This window comes from Dromiciops gliroides, chromosome 6, assembly GCF_019393635.1.
Source record: "Dromiciops gliroides isolate mDroGli1 chromosome 6, mDroGli1.pri, whole genome shotgun sequence".
In the NCBI taxonomy this organism is placed as follows: Eukaryota; Metazoa; Chordata; class Mammalia; order Microbiotheria; family Microbiotheriidae; genus Dromiciops; species Dromiciops gliroides.
In genome coordinates, this window is record NC_057866.1 from 106,544,502 (window position 1) to 106,572,389 (window position 27,888).

General features: G+C 44.7%; 1 protein-coding gene across 1 annotated transcript in view; it reads left to right on the forward strand.

The window, feature by feature from the left end:
* Positions 1 to 532: 532 nt before the first annotated feature.
* USH1C (USH1 protein network component harmonin) overlaps positions 533 to 27,888 on the forward strand; it is a 66,671-nt gene continuing 39,315 nt past the window's right edge. Inside the window, exons 1-12 of the mRNA XM_043971427.1 lie at positions 533 to 760; positions 16,252 to 16,319; positions 17,364 to 17,507; positions 17,724 to 17,862; positions 22,266 to 22,374; positions 22,497 to 22,521; positions 22,864 to 22,921; positions 23,579 to 23,673; positions 24,540 to 24,624; positions 25,603 to 25,662; positions 25,808 to 25,864; positions 27,668 to 27,810. Of these exons, the coding sequence (XP_043827362.1) occupies positions 725 to 760; positions 16,252 to 16,319; positions 17,364 to 17,507; positions 17,724 to 17,862; positions 22,266 to 22,374; positions 22,497 to 22,521; positions 22,864 to 22,921; positions 23,579 to 23,673; positions 24,540 to 24,624; positions 25,603 to 25,662; positions 25,808 to 25,864; positions 27,668 to 27,810 (1,019 nt within the window). The 5' untranslated portion in view covers positions 533 to 724. The remainder of the gene's footprint in view (positions 761 to 16,251; positions 16,320 to 17,363; positions 17,508 to 17,723; positions 17,863 to 22,265; positions 22,375 to 22,496; positions 22,522 to 22,863; positions 22,922 to 23,578; positions 23,674 to 24,539; positions 24,625 to 25,602; positions 25,663 to 25,807; positions 25,865 to 27,667; positions 27,811 to 27,888) is intronic.

Consider the following 27,888-nt stretch of genomic DNA (forward strand, 5'->3'; position numbering starts at 1 on the left):
CCACGATTTCTCTTCCCTTCCCTTAGTCTGAGGTGTAGCGGATGGGGCTGGAGTTTGGGGTGGGGGCGGGTATAGGACGGGATGAGTCCGGGGGGGGGGGGATGAGATATGAGAAGATGGGCTGGGATAGTTTCCTTCCCTGGGCCCTGTTGCCTCCCTTCTGGATGTCAGGGTTTCTGTGGTGAGGACAGCCAGGTGAAAGAAACAAGGACTGATCTCCAAGCTCCAAGCCAGCCCCAAAGTGATCGCTGCCGCTCTGTGTACACTGAGTTCCATACTGAGCTATGAGCTAACCATTCCAGACCCCTATTGTTTCAGAGTGATTCTGGGAGGAGACATAGGGGGACCTCAAGAAGTTAGATTCACTTCTGTGTCTGATGTGGACACAGTCCTCTCCCCAGAGACCCTACCCTCATCCTCCCAGACCTCCAGCTTCTCCCCATTGCCCTGTCCCCGCCCTCATTCACTCTACGGGCACCGGCCCCGCCCCAACCTGCTCAGCCCACGCCCCGCCCCTACCTGCGCACCCCACTCCCAGCGGCTCATCTGCTCAGCGGCTCAGGATCCTGCCCCCCACTGGCTGCCCAGCTCTGAGATCGACTCTGCCGCGGTTCCTTCCCTCCTTCCTGTCTCTGCCCCTCCCGGGGGGTGATCCCTGTCTCGCTGCCTCCAGTCCGAACCCAGAGAAGTCGCCCGGTTCGGGACTACGCGACCCAGCCCGAGAATGGACAGGAAGGTGGCCCGGGAATTCCGGCACAAGGTCAGAGCCACTGGCGGTCAGGCGGGTGGCGCTAGCCCGGGGTCGCAGGAACTCGGGCTCGCGGTTACTAGGGAGGAGAGGGAAGGACGGGACAGGTTGTGGTAACTGAAACTGATCCCCACCCGGAGCCCTCGCACAAGGCCGACCTCAGATATTGGGCCCTCGACACCCCCAGAGGATGATCGAGGGGCCACTTTCTCCAACCTAGGCCCCGCTGGCCTCACTACGCACCACCATCCCCAACCCGCTTCATCCACCCTACTTCCGTCCCCCTCTCCCTTCTTTCCCACCCCGAAAGATACTTGTATTAATTTGGGACTTAGCTGGGAACACCAACCCTGGGCCACCCACCCTGCCCCCTCCTTTCTAAATGGGAGCCCAAACTTGCCCCACTCTTGCTTCTCCCTCCCCACACCACACACTTGCAGGAGGTATTCCTAAATCATCCCCAGCTAAATCTTCAAAGGGAGTGAGACTCCTAGGAAGAACCCTCACCATCCTACCCACAACCCCAGCCCCCTTCCAACACACACTCTGGCTCTTATTCCTGCGCAGGGCCTGTCCAGTCAAGCAAGGAAATTAGTTGTGAATTACTTCGACGTTTACCTTTTGACCTTTCACCTCAGAGAGGGCTTTCCACGCATATCCCTGCTCAGGATTATATAAAGAGGCCTTGATGCTCAAAAGGAGTCCTGTGGAGCCCCATTACCCAGTTAAGGTGTAGGGGTTGGGATAGAGAATAGCTCAAAGACAGTGCAGTTTTAAAGAGGATTGGAAGGTCCCATCAGGGCGCTTGTTTAGGGTGCTTCTGGCTCTGAAGCTCTCAGTGTGAGGTCTGCCTGTGAGCCCTTGGTGTTTGGTTAGCATGTCATCAAGCAGTAGGGCTGATCTGAAAAGTGCTGGGGTTAACGGAAGTACCCCATCTGGGCAGGTACTCACATCCTAAAGGCTAGAGTTATAACAATTCATTCCACCCAAATGGACTCAGACTCTTGTAGAATGTCAGAGCTCCAGAGAATCCATCGATAAGTAGACAAGCATTTTTAAAGTATCTGTCATATACATATCAAGGACTGGGCTGGGCCCTTATACAAAAAGCAAAACTAAACCATGTCTGCCCTCCAGGAGCTGACATTCTAAACAGATACAAAATATGTATGAGAAAAATATCGAGCAATTTGGAAGGATGAGGAACACCCTCTTGTATATGCTGAGCTTCAAAAGAAGCTAGGGACTCTGAGGCACAGAAATGAGGAGGGATTCCTCTCCAGACATGGGATACAGCCCATGAAAAGATAGGTAAAGGCTCTGGAGTCTGAGGATGTGTTCAAATGACCTCTCAATCAATGACTACCCAGGAGACCTTTTGGACAAATTACTTTACCCTCATACATATTTCGTATCTGTTTAGAATGTCAGTTTCCTCATTTTGCAAATGTGGGGGTTATATATACTCAGATAACCACTATAAGCTGTAAAATGGTATGTGACAAATAACACAGAGGCCAGTTTGGCTGGACTGTAGAATGCATAAAGGGAGGTAGTCTGGACTGTCTCTAAGTCAAGTTGTGAAGAGCTTTATTCTAGAGGCAATTGGGAGCCATTGGAACTTCTTGAGTGGAGGAATGACATGGTCAGAGTTGTGTTTCTGGAAAATCACTTTGACATCTATGTGGGGGATGGATCAGGGGTGAGAGAGACTGGAGGCAGGGAGACCAATTAGGAAGCTATTTGAACAGTCCAGTGGAGATCATCTTGTTCAACCCCCTCCCCCCCCCCAAAAAAAGAATATGGTAGACCCAAGAGAACACCCAAACCCCTGTTTTCTGACTTACAGTCCAGCATTTTTTCCATTCCACTGTATAACTGGCACTCACTTTATTTTGGGGCCCGTGATGGGAGTGGGTAGTGTTATATGGTGGAAGGATAAACTCTTCCTAAGAAAATGCAGGCTTCCCATTGCAGGTTTCATAGTAAGAGTAGGGGATGGGTCAGAATTAGGCTGAGAGTTCAGGTTGACGGTGAGCATCGGAGAGTTTGGCACATAAAAGAACATAAGGGAAGAAATTTCAGCTGATGAGTGTTTGGTGAGTGTGGATTTCAAGCAACCCATTGTGAAGAAGCCCAACCCCCTCCCCTTCACCCCCACCAGGATCTCTTGTGTCTGGCCTGCAGACTCCGGTTTCACTTGTGCCATTGGGTTGTGAAAGCCAAAGTCCGAGAGGCTGTGCTTGGTAATATCTTTGTCTGTGGGCTCCTCCTCTTTAAGGAGAGTGTGTGTGTGTGTGTGTGTGTGTGTGTGTGTGTGTGTGTGTGTGTGTGTGTGTGTCTTCCCCAGCTCGGCTCTGGGGACTGCTGAGCCTACAAACACTGCCCCTAGTTCAGTACCATTGCACTTCCATGATCGTGTTTCCTTATCATATTCATCTTTATGGATTTATGCTCCCAAGAGGTGTGTGGGTTGACGAGATGGCAGGGTGGGGACTGGTCTGGACTTTGTACCAAACAGTTGTCTGAGAGAGAGGTTGGCCCTTGAGAAGGAAGCTTTCCCTAACCTCCCCACCCCCATCCCTTCCCTTGTGAGCCCAATACAAAACTCTCTCTCTCTCTCTCTCTCTCTCTCTCTCTCTCTCTCTCTCTCTCTCTCTCTCTCTCTCTCTCTCTCTCTCTCTCTCTCTCTCTCTCTCTCTCTCTCTCTCTCTCTCACGCGCGCGCGCGCGCGCGCACACACACACACACACACACACACACACACACACACATATCCCATATATCCAAGGTTTAGGAATGAGTTGAATTTGGAGGGAGAGAATCCCTGGGAGCAGCATTAGGGGGAAATACATCTTGTGCTGAAGTTGAACAATCTACCAGTGATTTCCCCAACCCCTGGGACTGGACCGTGACATAAATCTCCTGTTTTTGAAAGTGGCGTGGGACCTTGTTGCCATCTTGGCCATACTACGTTTATATGCCAGAGAAGGTGTTGGGTTTGGAGTGAAAGAGTTTTACACGTAGGTTTACACCTACGTGTAAAATCCAACTGTGCTATTTCTGACCTGGGTGACCCTGGGCAATCAATGAACTCCCTGGGCTGCAATTCCACATTTGTAAAACTATGTGGTCCAACTCTAATCCAAGGCCTCTGAGGACCCTTCCAGCTCTAAATACCAGTTCCTATCATCTTTCTGGGCATCTGCTGAAGTTTAGTACCTTTTACACCTGAAAGGTACCTTTAGAGGTCATTCAGTCCAGCTCTCTCATTTCACAGATGAAGAAGCTGAGTCCCCAAAAAGGCGAAAGACTTGCCCAGGGTTACACAGGTAGGAAGTAAGCCTTTTTAGGCTAGGTTTGGACCCCACGTCCTCTGATTCCAAATTCAGCACTCTTTCCACTACAACAGGATAAATTAAGTCTCTATTAGAGCTCCCAGGGACTCTGTGTGAATTGCATTCTTTCAGGCTTGACGGTATTTCTTTGATAAAATTCTAAAATAGGGAGGGAAATATCAAAAAACTATGATTCCTTTAGTGCCAATGACTTCTAAAAGCAAGACTAGCTCTTTATAGATGAGAGAGAGAGAGAGAGAGAGAGAGAGAGAGAGAGAGAGAGAGAGAGAGAGAGAGAGAGAGATTGGTCTATCTATTGAGCAATAAGAATTCAGTGTAAATCTATAAGCTGAGTACTTGGATCTTTCAGGGTGGTCTCCATACTGAAAGGTGGATATCTTCCTTCCATTTTCTGGAAACTTCCATACCCCATGTTCCTGCTCCCTGTTTGTCTCCCTTAGCCTATACCTAGTATCTCCTTGCTTCTGCTATCAGATATGGGCAACCAGCTAGCCTCAGGAAAAAACCTACCTCTTCCCTAGAAAACTCCAACCTTCCTATGTTTCTCTGAGTTAAACTGGTCTGAAAGTTGTTATGACTTGGGTGATCTGCCTGCACTGACTAGACATGATGAAGAAATGGGCAGAGCCAGATGCACTGAGTCATCATTGCCAGAATGTCACTGATGACCTTACCTCCTGTTGACCTCCCTTCCTTCTACTTTTTTTTGGGGGGGTGGTAGCTCTTAGGCTTAGAGATTTATAGTTAGAAGGGACCTTAGGGATCACTGAGTCCAACCCCCTCATTTCATAGATTCAGAAATTGAGATTCAAAGAGTTTAAGTGAGGTACTGAAAGGATCTTCTGGTCTTCAGGTCTTCCTGACCCCAAGTCCATCATTCCATTCACCACATCATATTGCCTACTTGTTTCCTTCTACTTGTCTCTCCACCCATTTCCTTGACTCCTGGGTGTTTTCAACACTTAGCAGTACTTGGGCACATAGTAGGTGCTTAATAAGTGTTTATTGATTGACTGTTTTGCTTTGGGTTCCAAGCCTCCCTTTGTATGAGTTAAAATGGGTAGAAACAAAGCCTGTTGTTTTATGTGCAGCTTGCTCATCTGATTCTCTTTGAAACCCTTTCTAAGATATATAGCTGCTATTAAGGACTGGTAACAGTCTTTTTATTGTTTGCCTATTACATGCCTAGCATTTTCCTGATACTGCTGACAATACAAAGAATATGGTCTGTCCCCATCTCAAAGATCTTACAACTTTCTTATAATAATAATACCTCACATTCATATAGCAGAACTCTTTCCTCAGGATAAATTTTATTATGATACCCATTTTATAGATGGGGAAACTGAGGCTCAAAGTGCTTGTCCAGGACAGACGGTCAGTAAAGAATTAGAACCAGAACTGGAACCCACATTTTCTATGGAGACAAAACTTAAGCTTTAGGGGACTGCAGGATCATATTCTAGAGCCGAGAGTGACCTCAGATGCCATTTCCCCCAACTCTCTCATGAGGAAACTGAGGCCCAGTAACTTGTTCAAGGCCACAGAGGAATTGTCAGAGGTGGGATCTGAAGCCAGAACTTCCTGAATCCAGAACCAATGCTTTTTCTACTGGACCTATGATCCTATTAGCATGGTTACTTTATCACTGGGGCAGCTTGCCCACCTTTGCATGCCCTTTCTTTCTTTGTTAGTTATCTTTTCCCAGGTCTTCTGGTAAATCTACTGTAAGGTATCTACCTGATATGCTGGAGAACTTTCCTTTATTTATTTAATAGTATAGGTATGATAATGTAATAGGAGCGGTAGTAGTAGTGGTGGTGGTGGTGATGGTTGTAGTAGTGTTAGTAGTAATAGTATTTATAGAGAGCTTTAAGGTTTGCAAAGCACTTTACAAATATTGTCTCATTTTATCTACACAACAAGCATGGAAAGGAGATGCTATTATGATCTTCACTTTACAAATGAGAAAACAAAGGAAGGCAGGTCAAGTAACTTGTCCATGGTCACACAGATAATAAGTGTTTGAGTAGAGATTTGAACTCAGGTCTTCCCGACTCCTCAGATACCATGTGACCCTGGGCAAATCACTTGACTCTGCTTGTCTCTGTTTCTTCATCTGTAAAATGAGGCAATGGCAAACTACTCTAGTATCTGCCAAAAAAATCCCAAACAAGGTCCCGAAGAGTCAGATGCAACTAATAAATGACTGAACAATAAAAATAACCTCCTGATTCTAGGTACCACATGGCCTGGCCATTTGTTATCTCTCACTCATGTTACATGAGTGTCCCACCATCTTTTCAAGTCATACAGAGCTTTGAAGCTGTTCTCAACACCTTCCATCATGCACAAACCCTCATTGGTAGGCAATATGTTGCTGCCAAAGGCATTTGGGGTCAAAGGACATGACAGGTTCCAGCTCTGTTATTCACTAAGCTGTGTCATTCATTCTGTCTGAGTGAGTTGTAAAAGGAGGATGCAAATATATCTGCTACTTTCCTCAGAGAAGAAAGCCCATCAGAAACTTTAAAATGCTCATCAATTATGGTTATCATGAGTGCTTCTCATAAAGATTTTATAGAGCTGAGGAAGTAGGTATACGGTCCTAAATTTGTTATAGATCTCCATTGTCCTGTGTGTGTGTGTGTGTGTGTGTGTGTGTGTGTGTGTGTGTTTAATCAGATAGAAAACTGTCCATGATCTTTTTCACCCTTTTGAAATCTTTTTCTCTGGGAGATCTGCAACACTGATCCCTGAGTGTCTTTAAAGTGGCCATTTCCAGACTAGATTTCTTCTCTATGTGTTGTTTGGTCAAATTTGACTGCTTTTTCCAACTTCATCTTCTAGGTTTGCTCTTAGAACTCTTGAGATCTCTCTCGCGATCACAAGACTTGGAACTGGAACTAACCTTCTAGAGAATCTAGTTCAATCCCTTCATTATACAGTGGGGGAAATCCACCCCAGATCCTTTTTCATATGAGTTGCTCTCTTGCCATGGCTCCCCCCACCCCATCTTATAAAATTCATTTCTTGAACTCAAATATAAGACCCTATTTAGCGCTATTCAATATCATCTTATTGATTATAATCTCAATAAACATTTATTAAGTGCTTGTTATGTGCTAGGCAATATGCTAAGTTCCGAGGATACAAAAAAAGACAAAAGATGGTCCCTTCCCTCGAGGAATTCACAATCTAATGAGAGAGTCAACAAGCAAACAACTAAGTACAAACTACATACAGGATTTTTATTTGGGGGTGGGGTGAGGCAATGGGGTTAAGTAACTTGCCCAGGATCACACAGCTAGTAAGTGTCAAGTGTCTGAGGCTGGATTTGAACTCAGGTCCTCCTGACCCCTGAGCCAGTACTCTATCCACTGAGCCACCTATCTGCCCCCTACTATACAGGATTGATGTGTTGTTCAGGCATGTCCCACTCTTTGTGGCCCTGTGGATCAGCTGTCTGCAGGGTTTTCTTGGCAAAGATACTGAAGTGGTTTGCCACTTCCTTCTCCAGTTTCATGAAGGCAGAGGTTAAGTGACTTGCCCAAGATCACACAGTACATGTTTAAGGTCAGATTTTCACTCTGATCTTTCTGATTCCAGTCTCAGCCACCTAGGCACCCCTAGAAGCAGGATAAATAGGAAATAAGCAGAAAAGGGAAGGCACTGGAATTTAGAAGGATTGGGGGAAAGCTTTCTATAGAAATGGGATTTTCTCTAGGTCTTAAAAGAAGCCAGGAATTGCAGATGAGGAGGGAGAGCATTCCAGGCATTGGGGACAACAAGTGAAAATGCCCAATTCAGAGAGATGTAATGTCTTGTTCAGAGAACTCCAAAAAGATCAGTGTCACTTAATCACAGAGTGTGTGTGTATTGGAGGTAGGATGTAAAATGTAGGTTGGGAGTGGATATAAAATGTAATTTAAGAGGGGGCAGGTAGATGGACCAGTGGATAGAGCATTGGCCCTGGATTCAGGAGGACCAGAGTTCAAATCCAGCCTCAGACACTTGACACTCAACTAGCTGTGTGACCCTGGGCAAATCACTTAACCCTCATTGCCCTGCAAAAAAAAAAAATGTAATCTAAGAGTTGGGGGAGACCTCAGAGGCCTCTGGCTCAACTGATATCTGAAGAAGTATCTCCCCTCCTCCCCCAATAATGTCTTTTAAAAGTGGTGGTCCAGGGGGCAGCTAGGTGGTACAATGGATAAAGCACCAGCCCTGGACTCAGGAGGAACTAAGTTCAAATCCGGTCTCAGACACTTGACACTTACTAGCTGTGTAACACTGGGCAAGTCACTTAACCCTCATTTCCAGATAGATAGATAGATAGATAGATAGATAGATAGATAGATAGATAGATAGATAGATAGATAGATAGATAGATAGATAGATAAAAGTAGTGGTTCAGCTTCTGTTTGAAGAGTTCCAGTTGGGGCAAACCCACTACCTCCCTTGATGGCTCATCCAGATTTGAAATAGGTTTGATGGTTAGGAAGTTTATACTTATGTCAAGCCTAAATCTTATAGGCAGAACCAGCTAAATCACTTCCCCAAATGATAGCACTTCATACACTTAAAATACAGTTGTTATGCCAAACCTCCTCATCTCCCAGCTGACTGTAGTTCTTTCAGCCAGTCCTTGTGTAGCATAATCTCTAAGCCCTTTGTCATTCTGGTTGCCTTCCTTTGTATGCTCTCTAGTGTGTGAGTGCCCTTCCCAAAATGTGTTGCCCAGAACCAAACATAATACTGTAGATGTCGTGTGATCATGGCAAAATACAGTGAACCTATTTCCTCCTTAGTCCTAGATACCAAACCTATTGATATAGCCTAATATGGCATTAGTTTGGATTGCCTTTCATAGAGTTGACTCATATTGAGTGTAAAGTCCATCAGAGTTCCAGATCTTTTCAAAACAAACTCTAATGTAGCCACATTTCGCCTACCTTATACTTAGAAAGTTGATTTTTAAAATTCACTATGGGAGGGTGGGAAGGGAGAGAGACAGACAGAGACACAGAGAGAGACAGAGACAGAGACAGAGAGACAATATTCTTAAGGACGCAGACTGATGGAAGAGATGAGATCAGAAGCAAAAGTAGAAGAAAGGGCCTTGGTAAAAAAAAAAAAGTGTTGATGATGTAGTAGGGTTTTGAAATGTAGAATAGAGTAGAAAAGGATTTTATGACAGATGGTCTCTGCTTTCTCAGATAGGCAGGATGCAAAGTCCTTTGCTAAGAGGGAAAGGGAGATGTAATGTAATGGGTTGCAGGAGAGAAAATTTAAAATAGTGGCTATGGAGTGCCAAAGTGTCAAGCAGAGTAGTATCAAGAGATTACTGTGCAACAGGGAGGGCCCAGTTGAGATTACTTGACATCAATCTGTAGTGGTCCCAGTTCACATAATTGTGTGACTTCTCCAATCGTAATCAACAGTATATTAGTTGGAATGGAGAAGGAGGGAGTTGGGGGCAAGCCAAGGTTACCAATTGTGCCTAACCAAACCTCAGCAGAACAAGGGGACAAAGGACTAAAGGATAGAGGATAGTATATAGCTGAACTCATCAACCCAACATTCAAAACTGTGAGGGGAAGAAGATAAAGCCAGAGTAGTGATAAGGGACTGGGAGAGCAAAGAGGAGGTGAGGACATGGAAGTCATACAGTAAGGGTGAAGATACTCTTAGGACAAATGAGACAGAGGGAGAGATGGAAGTATGGGAGGTTATGACTAGAGAACGGAATTTCAAAGTTCTGAATCATGGAGCTAGTAAAGATAAAGGTCATGGTGAGATCCAAGAAATGCCATTCATTTGTATGTAGAGTGAACCTGTAGGTCGTGGGGGTGGAGAAAACTAAGAACCCCAGAGATGAGTGTTTAAGGTAACATAATGTATATTTGAACTTCCCAAATACTCAGGCCCCTTTACAAGTCTATGATGACTGAGTATGAAGTCAGTTTTGGAGACAAGTCAGCTTCCATGGATGCCTGCTCCAAACACAAGGGATTTAGAGGCATCTTCAAGAAAGGAGTTCTGTCCAGGCATATGTGTCAATAACTGGTGCTACAGTCTCAGTAAGTTTGGACTCACTGAACATCAGTCCTGTAGACTCATCCCCAGGATGGCAGGGGATACAGCACACCCCACAAAAGATAGCCCCCATGTAGCATAACCACTCATCTCCCAAGCTCTTGATTATGTCCCCTGTGGTATATAGGCTTGGGACCTAAAGTGAGTCTGAGCCCCCTTCTGTTCCTGGTGCTCTCTTAGGAATATTAAGTGCCTACTATGTGCCAGAGACTCTAGTCCTCATAGAAGCATGGGAGACTTAGACAGACACTGCCTCAGACACTTAGAAGCTGTATGACCATAAACAGATGGGTTCACTCCTGAGAGCCAAAGTTTGTTCATTTGGTAACACTTGTACTAACCTAATCTCATAGAGAGGAAAATGTTTTGCAAACCTTACAATGCTCTATAAAATTTCCTTGTTATTACACATGCTACCTCCTTCCCTGTATTAATTTGGGTTCTTTGCATCCGTAGCCCTTTCTAGATTTTTCCCATCCACCTCAGTCATCTGTCCTGAGCCCCTCTAGCAAGTACAACCTGAAGCTTAAACTAACAAAGTCCTTTCTCTTTCTATAATTGTTCAGGGTCAGGGGAGTGTCAGCCAAGACAGTCCTGGGCAGTGCTCACCCCAGAAAAGTGGGGACGAAGGGAGAATTAATGGGGATGGAGTAGAAACTGGTATTAAATAGTCTCTTCCCCAAATGTATATAGAATACAAGTCCTTCAGGGGCTGTAGACTGAATGACAGAAGTAAGGCAATGTGTTCTAGGGGTCCAAGAGAAGAAGAATTGATGTAATAATAGCAAAGCCAGGCATTAATACAGCTCTTTTAACTTCACAAAATTAGCACTTCTGAGCCTCACAACAGCCCCGGGAGGTAGGCATGGCAGGAATTATTGTCTCCATTTTATAGCTGAGGAAAACAAAGACCAGAAGGCCTCATTGGTGCTTACAATCTGGCTGAAAAGATATAATAGAAGAGGAAAAGATGAAGCCAAGGTTGTGTGTGATTAGTGCTACAGTGACAGTACCTGCTGGAAGTGAAGAGCTCAGAAAAGGCATGGGCAGGGAAGCCCTTTGGAGAAAGGTGAGACTCAGTCTGGGTCTTCAAGGAGGGGTAGCAGTTCAGGAGCTGGAGATGGGTCAGGATGGAGGAAGAGTATGAGCAAAGGCATGAGGGCAGGAGCGTAAAGGACATGTGCAGGCTCTAGTTTAGGCATAGTTTGGATAATAATGAAAAACAGGACTGGAAAAGTAGGTTGGGGAAAGATTAAACAGGACTTGGGAATGAACTAATTGAGGCCTCACCAGGCCAGCCACTTAGGAAGGATCCTAGTGGAGAGACGTTTTTTGAATATAGGAGAAAGGAAGAATAGAACCCCTAACTCAAGCACATAGAACCACCAGCAAACTATGCTCTACTGATATTATACCTCTGCTCTAAAACCTTCAGTGGCTCCCCACTATCTACCACATAAAGTTCATATTTCTAAGCCTGGCATTCAAGGCCCTCTATAGCTTGGTTCTGTTCTACCTTTCCAGAATTCCTTCACAAAGCTCTAGTCCATAGACCCCTACATATCAGTCAAACTAGATCATTCACTGTTTCTGATACATGCCCTCACTTTCTTGCCTCTGTACCTTTTGTTGTTATCATTCAGTCATGTCTGACTCTTCATGGCCACATTTAGGGTTTTCTTGGTAAAGATATTGGAATGGTTTGCATTTCCTTCTCCAGCTCATTTTACACATAAGGAAACTGAGGCAAACAGGGTTAGGTGACTTGCCCAGGGACACACAGCTAGTAAATGTCTGAAGTAGATTTGAACTCAGGAAAATGAGTCTTCCTAACTCCAGGTCTGGTGCTTTGTGCATTATGGTGCCACCTAGATGCCCTTGCCTTATACCTGAAATGCCTTTCCCTTTTTCCACCCCTGCTTAACATTTCTACCTGATGAAATGTTCCCTTTAAGCCTGCATTCAGGTGCCGTGTCTCCCAAGAAGCCTTCCCTTGACACCCTGCCCCCCTTCACTCCAGTTACTGTCCCCTGCCACAGGTGAGAACTCTGTTCTCTGACTTAAGTTCAACATTTATTAAATACATATTTGTTCAGAGAACTATGCTGGGTACTGGTCAAGAGAGAGAGTTTAGATAAAATGTAGACCCTGCCTACTCAGTGCTTAGCAGGTAAGACACACAGATAACCATAATACACAAATATACTAACTATAATACATGAATATGAGATATTTGCATCATAGAGGTACAAAGAGGTACAAAGGTTTGAGGGGGAAAGCCACAAAAAATGGAATGATTCATGAATCTATGCATTCTCTGAACCAACAGAGTTTGCACCTCTGTCATGCACACACCATGTTCTCTTTGGTATGATGGTTATTTGGGTTTGGGTTTGACCTCTTTAATAGACTGCCAGCTCTGGGGATATAGGAACCCTTTCTCATTTAGCATTACATCTTTTCCAGAGAGAGAATCTACTGGCCAAAAGATGGGGCAGAAGTATAGGGTCATTGGGATCTTAAAGTAGGAATGGGCCTTAGGATTCTTCCACTCTGAACTTCTTCCCAATGTAGGACACCATCTAGATTCTGCCTGAAAACATCTTGTGTTAGGGAGTTCAGTGATAATAGTAAAAGCAAGGGAACATCCAGGCTTTCCAGCTGTGCCAATCTGGACTCTGCAGCTCTGAAATGATCATAATAATCTTCATGATCCGTAATGACGCTGTTGTTGTTCAGTCATTTTCGGTTGTGTCCAACTCTCTGTGACCCCATTTGGGGATTTTCTTGGCAAAGATGCCTCACAGTAACCTTGTGATTATGACATGGATGGTGCAGATATTGTTGTTGTCGTTATCAGCATTAAGACTGAGTCTTCTTATTGCGCAGTGGCCACTCTAAAGCCTGATTCTAAAAGCTTTCATCTGTTCCATTCTTCTGACTTGGGCTGGTTTGTCCCATTTTAGGCAACCTAGTAGCCCTCCCTCCTGGGGGAATCATCATAATACTTCTAGATCTAGTGCCGACACCCAACTGGCTCTAGTCTTAACTGCAGCTCAGAACTACCACACCCAAACAGTCCACCAGCCTCAGCCTCCCCCAGTTGTTGTTATTGTTGCTTAGTCATGTTTGACTCTTCATCACCCCATTTAAGGTTTTCTTGGCAGACATACTGGGGTGGTTTGTCATTTCCTTCTCCAGCTCATTTTATAGAGAAGGAAACAGGCAAAGAGGGTTATGTGACTTGCCCAGGATCACACAGCTAGTGTCTTTCTCTGGATTTGAACTCAGACCCTCCTGACTCCAGGCCTGGCACTCTATCCACTAGGCCACTGAGCTTCCCCCTGGGGTGGGGATTAGTGGGGAGAAACTCCCTCTACCGATCCATATTTGCAACTTAGTGTCAAATAGAGTTGCTACAGTAACATATCCAGGATATGTCAGATTGTGATTGTTTCTTTGGACTCCAAGACTGGCACTTTCTCTGTCTAATATTTCATGTTTCCCCATAAAACTCTGTCAAAATGAGATTTAAATTAAACTTGGCTAAATTGCCTAGTTTTTGTTGAATGCATGCTGACTCCTAATGATCACTGCTTCCCTTTCTAAGTGTTCACATGCCATCCCTTCAATAGTAGAGTCTAAACTTTGCCAGGACTAGAAGCTGAGCTCACTGATCCTTGGTCTGAAGGATCAACTCCTCCACCTTTTAGAAACATGGGGCACGGGCAGCTAGGTGGCACAGTGGATAAAGCACTGGCCCTGGATTCAGGAGGACCTGAGTTCAAATCCGACTTCAGACACTTAACACTTACTAGCTGTGTGACGCTGGGCAAGTCACTTAACCTTCATTGCCCTGCAAAAAAAGAAAGAAAGAAAGAAAAATGGGACATCTGCCTCTCTCCTGCGGCATCCTCCCTGTTCTCCACAATTCCTCAAAGATTGCCAGCAGCAACTCTGCATCCTGAGAAGCCTTTGACCTTTAACAGTCTATGACAATGGTTATGTTAAACTTATTAACATTCAGGATCCTTATAAAGAAAGAGGAGATAACATGGACATAAGGAATATATATATATATATATATATATATGTGTATGTATATAATATTAAATATATTATACTACTATATCAAATATATTAAACTACTATGTATAATATTAAATATACTATAATACAATATTAAATACATTATACTATTAATTTGTAATATTAGAAATATTATGCTATTAATTTATACTATTAAATATATATTCCTTATGTCCACGTTCTCTCTTCCCATGAGTAATAGCTATCTTTCTTTTTTTGTGTGTGAGGCTATTGGGGTTAAGTGACTTGCCCAGGGTCACACAGCTAGTAAGTATTAAGTGTATGAGGCCAGATTTGAACTCAGGTCCTCCTGACTCCAGGGCCGGTGCCCTATCCACTACACCATCTAGCTGCCCCTTATAGCTATCTTTCTTTATAAGGACCCTGAATGTTATCAAGTTTGAGATGTATATGGCATATGTATATAATATGAGATATATAGTATTAAATACATATTTTATATATTATATATGTATATTATGTGTGAGAGCACCAAATGAGTATCTGAGGGAAGCTGTTGGCTTTCAGTCCCTGGACAGCTTTACCAATAAGAGACTTCATCTACATGATGCGATTGTGCCACAGGTAGGGGGAGCTGTCCAAGATGACCTTTGATAATTCCCCCAAACCTCATGCTTTAAAAGACCTTGGGACTGAAGAGACAGACCTTAGATACAGTTAGAGGAGCATTACCATATACTGGTATCTAGGAGTGACACTGAATTCAGAATTGCCCATATGGGGATGAGGTCATTATGAAACAACAGCTGAATCTGACCTTGGAGATGACTATTGTCCCCAAAGTGGCAATGATGTAATCTGAAACATTCCCCTGGGACCTGCTGAGATAGGAGGGAGTGACAGGAAGGCTGATGAGAGGACCAGAGCTCAAAGACAGCATGTCACAGAGCAGGGTCCCAACCCCAGGGTACAAGTCATTGCAGGGTCAGCCTCAACTCAGTGGTCGGTGGTTTCTTGCTAGGTAGGCATGTGTTATTAACACGTATGTGTTATGTGAGTGGCCCAAGTCCTTCCTGAAAGTTTTCGTCCAGCAGGCCAGCCACCACCAGGCAAGTCATACTGGGCAGTCATGGGTGTGGGGCTGTTGTGGTTTGCATCACCACATCTGTGTGTATGGAGGAGAGTTACTGTCATGTCAGGGTGTGTGTGACGTTTTTGCATTGCTACATCTGTGTGGAGGACTTGGCATTTCCACATCTTAGGGGAGATGGGAGACAGGAGGGTGGCACTGACACACTTGTGGGAAAGAGAGGAGGGTGACATCCCCACATCTGTTTTTGGAAATCTGACATTATTCTTAGAAATGTGTCCTATACAGGGGCAGCTAGGTGGTGTAGTGCATAAAGCACTGGCCCTGGATTCAGGAGGACCTGAGTTCAAAGCCAGCCTCAGATACCTGACACTTACTAGCTGTGTGACCCTGGGCAAGTCACTTAACCCTCATTGCCACAGCAAAAAAAAAAAAAAGAAAGAAAGAAAGAAAAAGAAAAAAGAAAAAAAAGAAAAAGGAATGTACCCTGTATTTGTTCATCTGAAGATACAATATTCCAGGGGTAGAAGGTAAGCCCTATAGTGGCAGGAATTGTTCTGTCTTTGTCTTTATATTCCCAGCAACTAGCACAGCATAGCACGTGGTAAGTACTGAATACAGTACCTGTTGGTAGACTACCTGCATGTTGGGGATGGTGACATCACCATTTCTCTGTGAGTCTAGAAGCCACATCTGAGAAGTTGGCATTTATCTGGAGAGGGGGCAGGGATATCAGCATGGCCTTTGGGGTGGAGGCCTGTTGGTAATCTGGTGGATTACTCAGAGGAAAGGGAGGTTGACTTCTGGGCTCCTAACTGTACTTCAGGGACCTGGAAAGATTCCTCCGGTCACAAGGTTTCCTCTGGATGGAAAGACTCAGTTAGGATGTGGCTCTTCTGTTCTAGGTAGATTTCCTGATTGAAAATGATGCCGAGAAGGATTACCTGTATGATGTTCTACGAATGTACCATGAGTGAGTATGAAAGTAACTCCACACTCCTCCCCATCCTCTCCATCCTCTCTCCCCTCTCTGTCCCTCTCTCCCCATTCTCTCTCTTCTCTCTCTATCCTTCACCTCCCTATTGGGAGCCTACTGGGCTATTTGCTGCCTGAGCTGAGCCCTCCTTATTGTTTCAAAGGCCGTAGGCCCTGGCAACTGGTCTCCATGGGCCTCTATGCTGAAAGGAGTGGGCCAGACTGGCCTATCGCCTGACCCAGTTTCCGTCTGGGCTCTACAACTGTTTCCACATTCACAAAACCTTCTGGGACAGCCCCTGAAGAACCATTCAAGCTTTCTGCTTCATGGAAGTATTATTAGGGATGGAGGTGGGGAGGACAGCCCAGGAAGAGCAGAGGGCACAAAGGTGTCAGAAGGACAGGGGTTGTCTTGGGGAGCAGGGTTATGGCTCAGGGCCTCAGGATGCCTGCTTTTCTTTAGTTGGGTACCTGTCTATCCCAATAAACTCCTCCCCTCTCTTCCCACCCCTACCTTGAAAAATACACACCATGGGGCAGCTAGGTGGCACAGTGGATAGAGCACCGGCCCTGGATTCAGGAGGACCTTAGTTCCAATCCGGCCTCAGACACTTAACACTTAGTAGCTGTGTGACCTTGGGCAAGTCACTTAACCACAATTGCCTCACAAAAAAAAATAAAGAAAAGAAAAATACACACCACATTATACTGAGCTCACAGAGACAAGTTACTTAGATCCCCTCAAGGCCCTGGTGTTATGCCTTTTCCCTTTCCATTTCTCCTTTGTACTACATTAATCTGTCTTGTCAGCATCCCTCATCCTCAAGAAAAGGACACTTTTGCTGTCGTGTTTTGTTCTTTGTCCCTATCCCTGAAAACAACAATACAACCAACATCACTAAAACACCCTCCCCGGCCACCACTCCCCAATATGCGTTGTCTTCCCCTATTAGAATGTTAGCTTCTTATACTTGTATCCCAGTGAGGTATCTGGAAAATGTCAAGCACCAAATAACTGCTCTTCCATTGTGTTTCCCATAAGGGCCATGGATGTCTCTGTGCTGGTGGGCGACCTGAAGTTGGTGATCAATGAACCCAATCGTCTGCCCCTATTTGATGCTGTCCGGCCTCTGATCCCACTGAAGCACCAGGTGGAATATGACCAGCTGACGCCCAGGCGTTCCAGGTAGGGACAAGACCAAGGAAATGATGGGGAAGGTAAGCAAGAAGGGGTGATGTTAGACCCCAGTGTTGGGTAGGGAATTAGTCATTGAAGTCCAAGGGCCTTCTTGATGCACAGATGGGAGAAGTAACCACATTAGCTGGATAAGGAAGGGACACCCAGGGTTCAAGATCTCCATTTCCCGAGTGACAGGTTAGACATCTTTGTCTTCTGCAACAGGAAGCTAAAAGAGGTGCGCTTAGACCGAACACATCCTGAAGGTCTGGGCATTAGTGTGCGAGGGGGCCTGGAATTTGGCTGCGGCCTTTTCATATCCCACCTCATCAAAGGAGGACAAGCAGACAATGTCGGGCTCCAGGTGAGTGAGGGGAGACCTTTGTGAGTGGTGGGCCCTAAAACTTTCCAGCTCTCTGATCAGCATTATTAAGATCCAATAGGTTCTGAGTTGGAAATCTAGCCTCTGACTGAGTCATTGTGTACCCCTCTGAGGTGGTTTTTGTCCCATAGTGTAGAAGGGAGCTCAGAGTGGGCCCTTCCCCTATCTGTGTCATTAATAGCTCCAAAGACAGTCCAGACTCACAGAAATCAGGCAATGTCCTTCTTCCTACTGTTTATACAACAGGCATCTTCTGCCTCTTTGTCTTTGCCTCGCCTGTTCTTGTGCCCAAAATGCACTTCTTTCTCACCTTTGTGTCTCAGAATGCTAAGCGTCCTTCAAGACTCAGCTCAAGAACCACACATCTATAGGAAGCCTTTCCTCATCTCCATATGGCCTGCCCCACCCCACCCCCAACTACTAGTAGTTTCTTTCCCCATATCACCTTAAATCTCTTTTGACCTAAATCTAAATCCACAGCTCTCCTAGTTATTGTTTGTCCAGGAGGTGAATCTAGGGTTCAAACTTGGAGTCAATTCTAGCCAATTTTGTCTCATCCCCAAAGGTGTCATTTGATCAGAAAACTTGAAAGTGAGGGGTAGAAAAGGACTATTCGGTCAAGATCTACCCCTATTCTTGTCCCCAACCACACCACAATTTAGTGATCACATCCTATCTACTGAAACACCCACGCCCAGCTCTGGCTTCCCAGATATGTTGTCTCCCCCTATTAAAATGTAGGCTCCCATCTTCATAGCTCTGGGAGAGTCATTTAACTTTCCTCAGGCTCAGTTTCTTCATTATTAAAATAGGGTATTAATAGCATCACCCTGAGAGGGTTGTTGTGAGAATCAAATGAGATGCTATTTGCCAAGTGCTTTGTAAGCCTTAAAGGGCTATATAAATGCTAGCTATTTTTATCATCATTATATATTTTGTATGTGCCTATGTGTATGTTTCTCTGTGTGTGTGTGTGTGTGTGTGTGTATCCTATTGTCTCCCACAATAGAAATAAGTTTCTCAAAGGTTGGGTCTGTTTTCTTGCTTGCTTTTGTCTTGTATCCCCAGGGTCTGACATGCTGTAAGTGTTTAATAAATGCCGACTGATTGTTTGATTGAAAAATCTACCCCCCTCCCCAAGTGACCCCCTGCTACTGCCTAACTGCTCCAGGGACACAAGACTGAATGGTGCGACTGATGGTTGGAGGCAGTGACCACAGGGCCTGCTGTGGGGCTGGCCAGCCCTTCATGGTTGCCATAAGTGGAGTCCTCCCAGGCATGTGTGGAGCTCTGAGCCCAGTCCCTTACAGAGCTGTCTCTTGTGCCTGCAAACAAAGAAGACCCTCAGCCTTCCTCCCCCAAACGGGAGTTTTGGAGTCACGTCTTAGGGCCCCTGGCAGCACTGTTAAAGCCGGGGCTTCATGTGGCTCAGGAGCCAGATGGCACAAGATACCGTGTAGCCCAGAGTGAGGGCTGGGAGCTGACAGACGGCGCTTTGTTCTAAATCGCTGTCTCATCCTAAAGCCAGCAGCTTCTGAAATTTCACCCCTTGCATTATTTCCCTACATCCCGGCACATTTTCTAGACCAGAAATGTGGTCAAAGAAAGGACATAATGACTTGCTATCATAACATCACCCCAGGCCCCCTTGATTTCCTACTAAGTTCTCTTCCCAGGGCAATTACTCATCAGACATTTGAGGCATTGGGAGGGACGTGGGGCTGAAACTCTGAGTTTCGACTGTCCTTGATGTCTCTCTGCTTATTAATTGGCGAGCTCCGGGCCTTTCATGGACAAGTATGTTCCATCTCTCTTTGTCCAGCTCTCTCAGATATTCATATCTGTGGCATTTCTGCAAAGGGCTTTTCCCAGGGTGGATGAGAGTGAACACAAGAGAAAATTAATCTAGAAACCCGAGCTGGCACGGGTGGGGGGAATAGTGTGAGAGCCACTCATGCCTGGGATCACAGAGTAAGTTTCCTTTGGGAAAGGGGAGAAGAGAATTCAATGGGAGTTTGGAAAAAGTGAGTTTCGGCCTGCTTGGGTATTCATGTTTCTGGGTCAAGCACAGGGGAGCCAGTGAACTTAACGCTTAGCCAGAGGGCTGTGGTAGAGGCTTCTCAGGAGCCAGACAAGCAACATATTCACCCCCTCACCGTGATATTGACTTGAGTCCAATTCTTCCTGGGAGTCTTCATTTAGGCAAGCTTGCAGGGCCCAGCCCTTCTGTTCTCTGTTCCCCATGGGCTTATCAGAGTATGTTTCTCCATGGGGATTTTCAGAGACATCACCATTTATTAACCTAGGGATCACAGGAACATAGACCCAGAGCTGATCTTAGCCACGTAGCCTGATCCCTTCATTTTACAAGCTTAGGAAGATTAAGTGATTTTATCCAAAGTCACATCAACATAAGCTTCCACGGTAGGATTTGAACAAAGGTCTTCTGGCTCCAGAGACAGCCTTCCTTTTACTCGATCCACACTGCCCGTCAATATCATTCAAGCACCCCTGTCAAAACAATTCTAATTTGTTGAGTGACCTAGGCCTGGTAATTTAATTTGTTTATGGCTCTCCAAATTGGTAGAATAATCAGGGAGAAATGGACACATCAGGCTTGACCCATATTCCCTCATCCCTGCCCCACTCATCACCCAAGAAGAAACTCTGGCATATTTGAGGTCTCTGGCTACATTAGCTGAACCAGGAAGTCTCAGGTTCTTTAAAGAGCCTGTCCTTTGCAAAGTCAGGGGTCAAAGAAACTGGAGATCCCAGCCCAGGGCCACTGGAAGGGTCCTATGAACAAGAAGGAGGAGATGGAATGGTCTACATTGAGAAACTAGGTGATGGAGCTGTATTTTAGGGATAACACGGAAGGAAATTTCTGATAGGTGGTCACCTAGCCCAGGCTTCAAGTTTTCTAGTACCGGGGAACTCAACTGCTTCCCTAAGCAACTCATTCTGCTTCTAGGTAGCTGATTGTTAAGAAGCTTCCCCTTAATTTGAGCCCAAATTCAGCCCTCTGCGACTTTCCTCTATTCCTGTGAGTGCCGCTCTCTGGTCTCAAGTGAAACAAGGCTAGTCTCTCTTCCATATCATTTCCCTTTAGGTGCTTGAAGACAGAAATCTTTTCTCCTCCAAATCTTTCCTTCATCGTGTTAATCATCCTCAGTTAAACATCAAATGCTCATGTGGTCTAGTTTCCAGTCTTTTTCATTAATCTGGAGTTAATGGCCCTTTGCACCTTCTAACTGTGATTCTGTTAAAATAGCATTGCCTTCAGCCTTCCCCTGAGGCTGTGAGGGTGCCTTTAGGGGGGCTTTCTGGAAAGAATTCCATTCCTTCCTCACATCTAATTTAGAACTGAGCCATAAATTGATATATTTATTGAGTCCCCTTACAGTAGCCGGGGAAGTGGTCATATAGATGTCTCCACATATAGAATTTAAGCTCTGAAAGGGAAAGGAGTGGTTTTGTTTTTGTCTTTGTATTGCCATTACTCAGCACCAATGCCTGGCACATACTTGATACTTAATTGTTTAACTGGGAACTGTAAGTGATGTGTGTTTTTTTAAAGAGATATAAGCAAAAACATTCATGTAAAAAATTTTAATTTAAAAATATTTATTGATGTATTTATCCTTGTTGTAGGTTTGAGGGGCTATATGTAGAAGTTCCCATCCCATATTACTGAAAATATTGATTTTTTAAAAATTAGTTTAAAAAATGTGTTTATTGATGTATTATTCCTGATGTAGGTTTGAAGGACCATATGTACAAATTTCCCATCCCATATCACCAAGATGTAGCCATTGCTTGTACATCCAATACAACCATTGGTATAACCATTGGTTGTAACCAGTAGAATGTAAGTTTCTTGAGGACAAGGAATGTTTTTTCTTGTCTTTGTCTCCCCAGGGTCTAGTATAATGCTTGGAATATGGAAGACACAATAAATTGAATTGAATTGTTGACATAGACTAAGGAAATTTCTTGTTTGGGAAGAGTAGGAAAAGCCAAGATGGTTTTAAAAACCAGATTGGGTTATCTATCTGGGGTGGTTTGGGGATCATCACTCCGAAATACAGTGAATTGGGACCAAGTGATGATGTTTCAAGGTCCCTTCCAGTGCTGGGCTTTGTCAATTTGATGACAAAAGGTGACTGAATTATCAGCCTTCCCTAGAGCACAAAGGCACTATTCAGTGTAATTTGGTTCATTTGGCATGGTGCATCCACTGCTATGGGATGAGGCTGCCTTCCTCAGAATGACCCCATGGACCCACTGTGGCATATCCCCTGGTCTTCCCAGCCAATCCTTTCCCTTCATCCCACCTTTTAAAATAGTTCCCCAAATCCATAGTCCTCCCTTTGTCTTCTACCAAGCTTGGTGATGAGATCGTCCGGATCAATGGATATTCTATATCTTCCTGTACCCATGAAGAAATCATCAACCTCATCCGAACCAAGAAGACTGTGTCCATCAAAGTGAGGCGTGAGTACAGTCAGTGCTGGAATTGGGAATGGAGGCAGAATCTTAGTGCTTGGGCAGTGAGGAGGCAGGGAGGGAGAATGGGAGGATGACTGTCTTCCTTACTCCTATCTTTTCCCCTACAGACATTGGCATGATCCCTGTGAAGAAGTGAGTGGAGGACCAGCTCTCCTTTTTCTGGCTCATATTCTCCCATCTCTGATCTGCCTCAGGCCTCTAGCCCCTGATCTCAGCTGACCAGGACCATATATGCAACCCCTAGTTTTTGCATTTAGTGTGTGCTTTTAATTTTTCAACACTGTCCTATAGGAAATGTTGGGGGCATTGATTTTGAATTGGTTTGATAGCTATGTAACCAACTCTACCACCACCCCAACCCCCTCAAAGATAGCCCTTGGACTATAAGGTCTCCAGACGTGGGGCAGGACTGCCCCAGGGGTGAGCACCTGCCATCAACAGCTATCTAATCACCATACTTATTCTCCCCCTCAGCTCTCCTGATGAATCTCTCAAGTGGCAGTTTGTGGACCAATTTGTGGCAGAGTCAGGGGTAAGAAGTATGATGCCTCACCTAAGGATAAGGGAATAAGGCAAGGGTCTCCTAATACAGGTCATGCTTGACCAGAAAGTGATTTGGTCTGAATTGGGCTCCTTTATCCAGGTGAACTAGAGACTACATTTGTTGGAGATGAGCCTCAGGATCCAAAAGCTTAGTGAAGCTAGAGAAGATTTATTCCCTGTGTACCCCAGCATGGAAAAAGTGGTCCTATAGATGACCCTTCTTTGCAGGGCAGTGAGGGTTAAGTGACTTGCACAGGGTCATGCAGCTTATAAGTGCCAAGTGTTTGAGGCTAGATTTGAACTCAGGTCCTCCTGAATCCAAGAGCAGTGCTTTATCCACTGCGCCACCTAGCTGCCCCCTATGGATGACCTTTTGACCAGACTGAGATATATACAACTTAACCCTTAAGAAAATTAATGTCCTTCCAGGGATGATGAGGCTTGAAGCAGGCAATATAGCTCAGCCATAGGCTCAGGACAGAGTGGATGGATGAATGAATGAGAAAGCATTTCTTATTCTCTGTGGCTCAGAGAAGAGGTCCATGGACCTGTCATAGCTCACTGAATTGTCTTTGCCTTTGCTCTATGAGGCCACATGCACTCACAGGTCCGGCATCACACATTTCATTTCTTTCTATTGTTACAGGGAGGAAGAGGTGGTCTACCCTCTCTTGGGAACCGAGAAAACAGAGAGAAGAAAGTTTTCATCAGTTTGATTGGTTCTCGAGGCCTGGGATGCAGGTGGGTAGTGGTCACGTGGACTGTATTTTTAGGTGAGGATTCCATTTTATCACACTGTCCCCCACACAACTCTCCTCTCTCATTAGCTGTTACTGTTTTCCTAAACACCAAGATGAGCAATTCAAATCCATGCAGAGCTTTCTATTAATAATAACAGCACATTTATATAACTGTTCAAGCTTATTAGGACTTTCCTTGCACTGACCCTGTGAGGTGGGTAGTGAAAATATTATTACATTATATGTGAATAAACTGAGGCCCAGAAAGGTGAAATATTTGGCAAAAGTCACACAACTTTCTAAAATTCAAATCTAAGATGTTAAGGTACATCTTCCAGCTCCTGGCCTTGTGCAACTTTCTAGTAACTCTGCTTTCCAAATAAAAGAGGGTGGCAATGTGCACCCTGTAGCCCTTCTTTCTCTCTGTCTCTCTGTATATCTCTCTCTGTCTCTGTCTCTCTATGTCTCTGTCTCTTTCTCTGTCTCTATCTTTCTGCCTTTCTCTCTCTCTCTGCATCTCTGTCCTTCCCCTTCTCCTTATCTCACTGTGTTCCTTCTCTCTCTATTCTCTCTCTCTCTCTTCTCTCTCTCTCTCTCTCTCTCTCTCTCTCACACACACACACATTACCTGCTCTGTACAGAGCACTATACTAAGTATTGTGGTATAGATGAGACAATCCATGTGTTTAACACACATGGAGCGGACAGGTTAACAATCAGATGAGTAATCAGGAGGTAGCTGATGGTTTTCATTCCTGGGAATATTAAGAGATGAACCTGGTGGGTGACTAAAGAGTTGAAGGCAGGAAGAGAAAAAAAATAGAGAGATCAAACCCTCACCCTGCCCTTCTGATCTGTTTGTGCCAGCATTTCAAGTGGTCCCACCCAGAAGCCAGGCATCTTTATCAGCAATGTGAAGCCAGGCTCTCTGTCTGCAGAGGTTGGGCTAGAGGTGAGTGAGTACTCTCCACCCCCATCATCCCCAACCTTGCCTTCTGAACTGAGGCCCAACATCTGTATGACTGACCCCCATAAAACTATGACAAAATTGTTCTTCTCCAAACCCCCTTCCATGATCATCTCCCAGTTTGGTGGTGCCAATTCCTCCTTTTCTCCCCCACCCCATTTCCCTAAGCACCTAATATAGTCAAATTTTTGCCCTTTGCCAGGTCATAGCCTTCCCACAGGGCAGAATATGAACATCTCAGTCACCCTGAAGTATATGAGTATAGCAGGGAACAAATAGTACTATCTACTGAAAGTATTCACTTTTAACAGTAATGTTTTGAAATGACTTTGATTATATATAAAATACTGATAGCCTTGGCATGGATGCCACCACCACCTGGTGGCAGTATACCCCAATTACAGGTTTGCTTGTTTTGAGTGATGTCAGGTATCTTATAAGTTGAACCCTGACATCTATAGGAAAGGATTACAGTAAATGCCACAAGGGGACAGAATCTTAAGCTAGATAAATAAGTCTATAATTACAGAATTTCAGGTATAAATGAGTAATTGGAAGAGGTATAGTGGAAGCCAGTTTCACTTGGCCCTAGAACCAAGAAGGAACTGAAGGGCATTGCCTTAAGTCCCCAAGAGAGTTTCTTCTTGATGCTCAAGACACAAGGAGGAGAATTAGCCTTTATGTTGTCACCACTGAGTCCATTTCCTGAGCATTTGAAATTGACAAGATGGGGGGCAGATTTTAAAGTTTGTAAAAGACACAGCATCATAAGATTAATGGTCTATAGAGACCATCTTGTCCAACCTCCTCATTTTACAATAAGGATACTCAGAGATTTACAGTAACTTACTCTGGTAGTAACTCCCAGAATCAGGACTTGAACCCAGGTCCTGACCCTGAATCCAGCATGTTCTCCTTCATACCACCCACTCTCACAGTGATTATGCTTCTTTATTTCCTAAGACAGGAGATCAGATTGTTGAAGTAAATGGCATTGACTTCACCAACATGGATCACAAAGAGGTGAGACATATTTACCAGAGGAGTACCTCCTTCTGAAGTTGTCTTCAGATCTCTCTATTCCTTCTCCCTCCTTCCCCTATTCCCTGCCTCAAGCAAGGAAAGATGCTTTCCTAGACTTTAGCTGATCATTCTTCTGTCTTTGCAGGCTGTGAATGTGCTAAAGAGCAGTCGAAGCCTGACCATCTCCATTGTAGCTGGAGCTGTAAGTTATAAATGTCCCAGTGTCCCCCATGCTCTGCTCCTATCTGGAGCCCCATATCCCTCGTGGTGTATCCATTGGGAAATGGTCTAACATGAAAGGGCTGCTCAGGGTTGGCTTCCTTACAAGACTTACCTAAAGTTTCAGAAGGATACCCTTCCCTTTGCACTCCTATCCTGAAGCTAAATATGGTCTGCATTGAGAGGGAGAAATATTGTCCCCAAAGATGACCAGTTGGAATTCTCAGTATTCTGAGATGAATAGAATCTCAGCTGTCAGGGGAGGAGGAGTTTCAGCAACAGCTATTCTTTAGTGCTTCCTAGGTACTAGGCACCAGGTATATCAGGTCCCTGCCCTCAAATAGCTTATTGTCTAGTAGGAGGGAAGAGACATATGCATAAATATGTATAATCAAGGTAAGAAAAGATTAAGGGCATAGTCAAGATCAAAGTAGCCCAAGAGATTCATGGTGGTAAGAGAGAATCACTTCTAGTCAAGGAAGATCAGGAAAGACTTTTTGGAAGAGGTGGCAAGTACCCATGCCAAAGTAATTCTCTTAATGCACTGCAGTGATCTACTTTCCTTCAGTGGCTCCCCACTGCCCACCAAATAGAGTAAAATCCTGATCCTAGGGTTCAGTCTCTCTACATTCTGGCTCACACCTACCTCTCCAACCTTATCTCATACTATTTCCCTTCAGACTGTATGTTCCAACCAAGCTCGGCTCTACTCTCTTTCCCCCCAATTCTTGTCTTTCTCCCAATTCCATGTCATTACTCATGAAATACTGCATGCCTGTAATGGATTCCGTACCTCCTCTAATATCAGTCATTTGAAGTTCTTCCCTTATTTCAAGGTTCATCTCCCTCTAAGGAGATCTCCCTGACTCTCCCTTCCTTCTCTAAGTAAAAAACCCTCCCTCTTCATATTTCTCATCATGTCTGCCTGGTCTCTCCTTTCTACCCATCTCACTTTCCCCTGTATCATAAGTGTCTGTATCCATATATTTCATCCCACAAGTTTTTAAATCTTTGGTGAGCAGAGTCTGAGTCACATCTGTTTTTATATCCCCTCTATTGAGTATAATAGGCATAATCATGTAGACAATTAAGAAATATTTGTTTAATTTGAATCAATCAACAAGCATTTATTAAGCACCTGCTATATGCCTGGCAATATGCAGGGTTATAAGGATACAATGAATGAATAGTCCCTGCTTTCAAGAAGCTTACATTACATCAGATGGTCAGACTTGGTCATTTGTAAAACCTAATGCTCAGAACACAGCTAAAGTTCTGCTACTACACAGACGGATTGAAGGGAGAGAGCCCAGAGGCAGAAAGACCAGTTAAGAGACTATTAAAATAATCACAGCTAGAAGTAATGAGATCGCAAAGTAGGGGGGAGGAGTAGATAGGAAAGGGGATAGATGGGAGCCGATGACAGGAGTTTAGAATCTGATTGGATAAAGAGGAGAGAATAGGATTCAAATTAAACCCCACCATTTCAAGTCTGAGTAACTGGAAAAATGGCAAGACCATCAAGAGAGATGGGAAAGTTAGGTGGAGCATGTTTTGGGAGAAAGGTGATGATGAGTCATGGATAAAACTGTTGACAACTCAATAGCCTGAAGGCTTAAATCTACCCTCATGTCACTCCCTAACCCCGGGTTTGAAGCAATGATAAGATTTTGAAGTAAGGAAGAATGTGATAGTATGAATGTCCATGAGGATTGGGAACCTGAGAAGGCCTTCCACTGCAAGCTGATCACCATGGAGTTGACCAAATTTCTCCTTACACTGAAAGGGACGGGAGCTCTTCATGACAGAGAGGGAGCGGCAGGCAGAGGTGCGGCAGCGGGAGCTGGATCGGCAGGAGTTAATGCTACAGAAGCGTCTGGCAATGGAGTCCAACAAAATTCTCCAAGAGCAGCAGGAGAAAGAGAGACAGTGAGAACAGAGGGCCCAGGGGCAAGGGCTGGGGCTAGGGCCCTTTGTTTTCCTACTCCTGTCTTTTCTTTATCTACC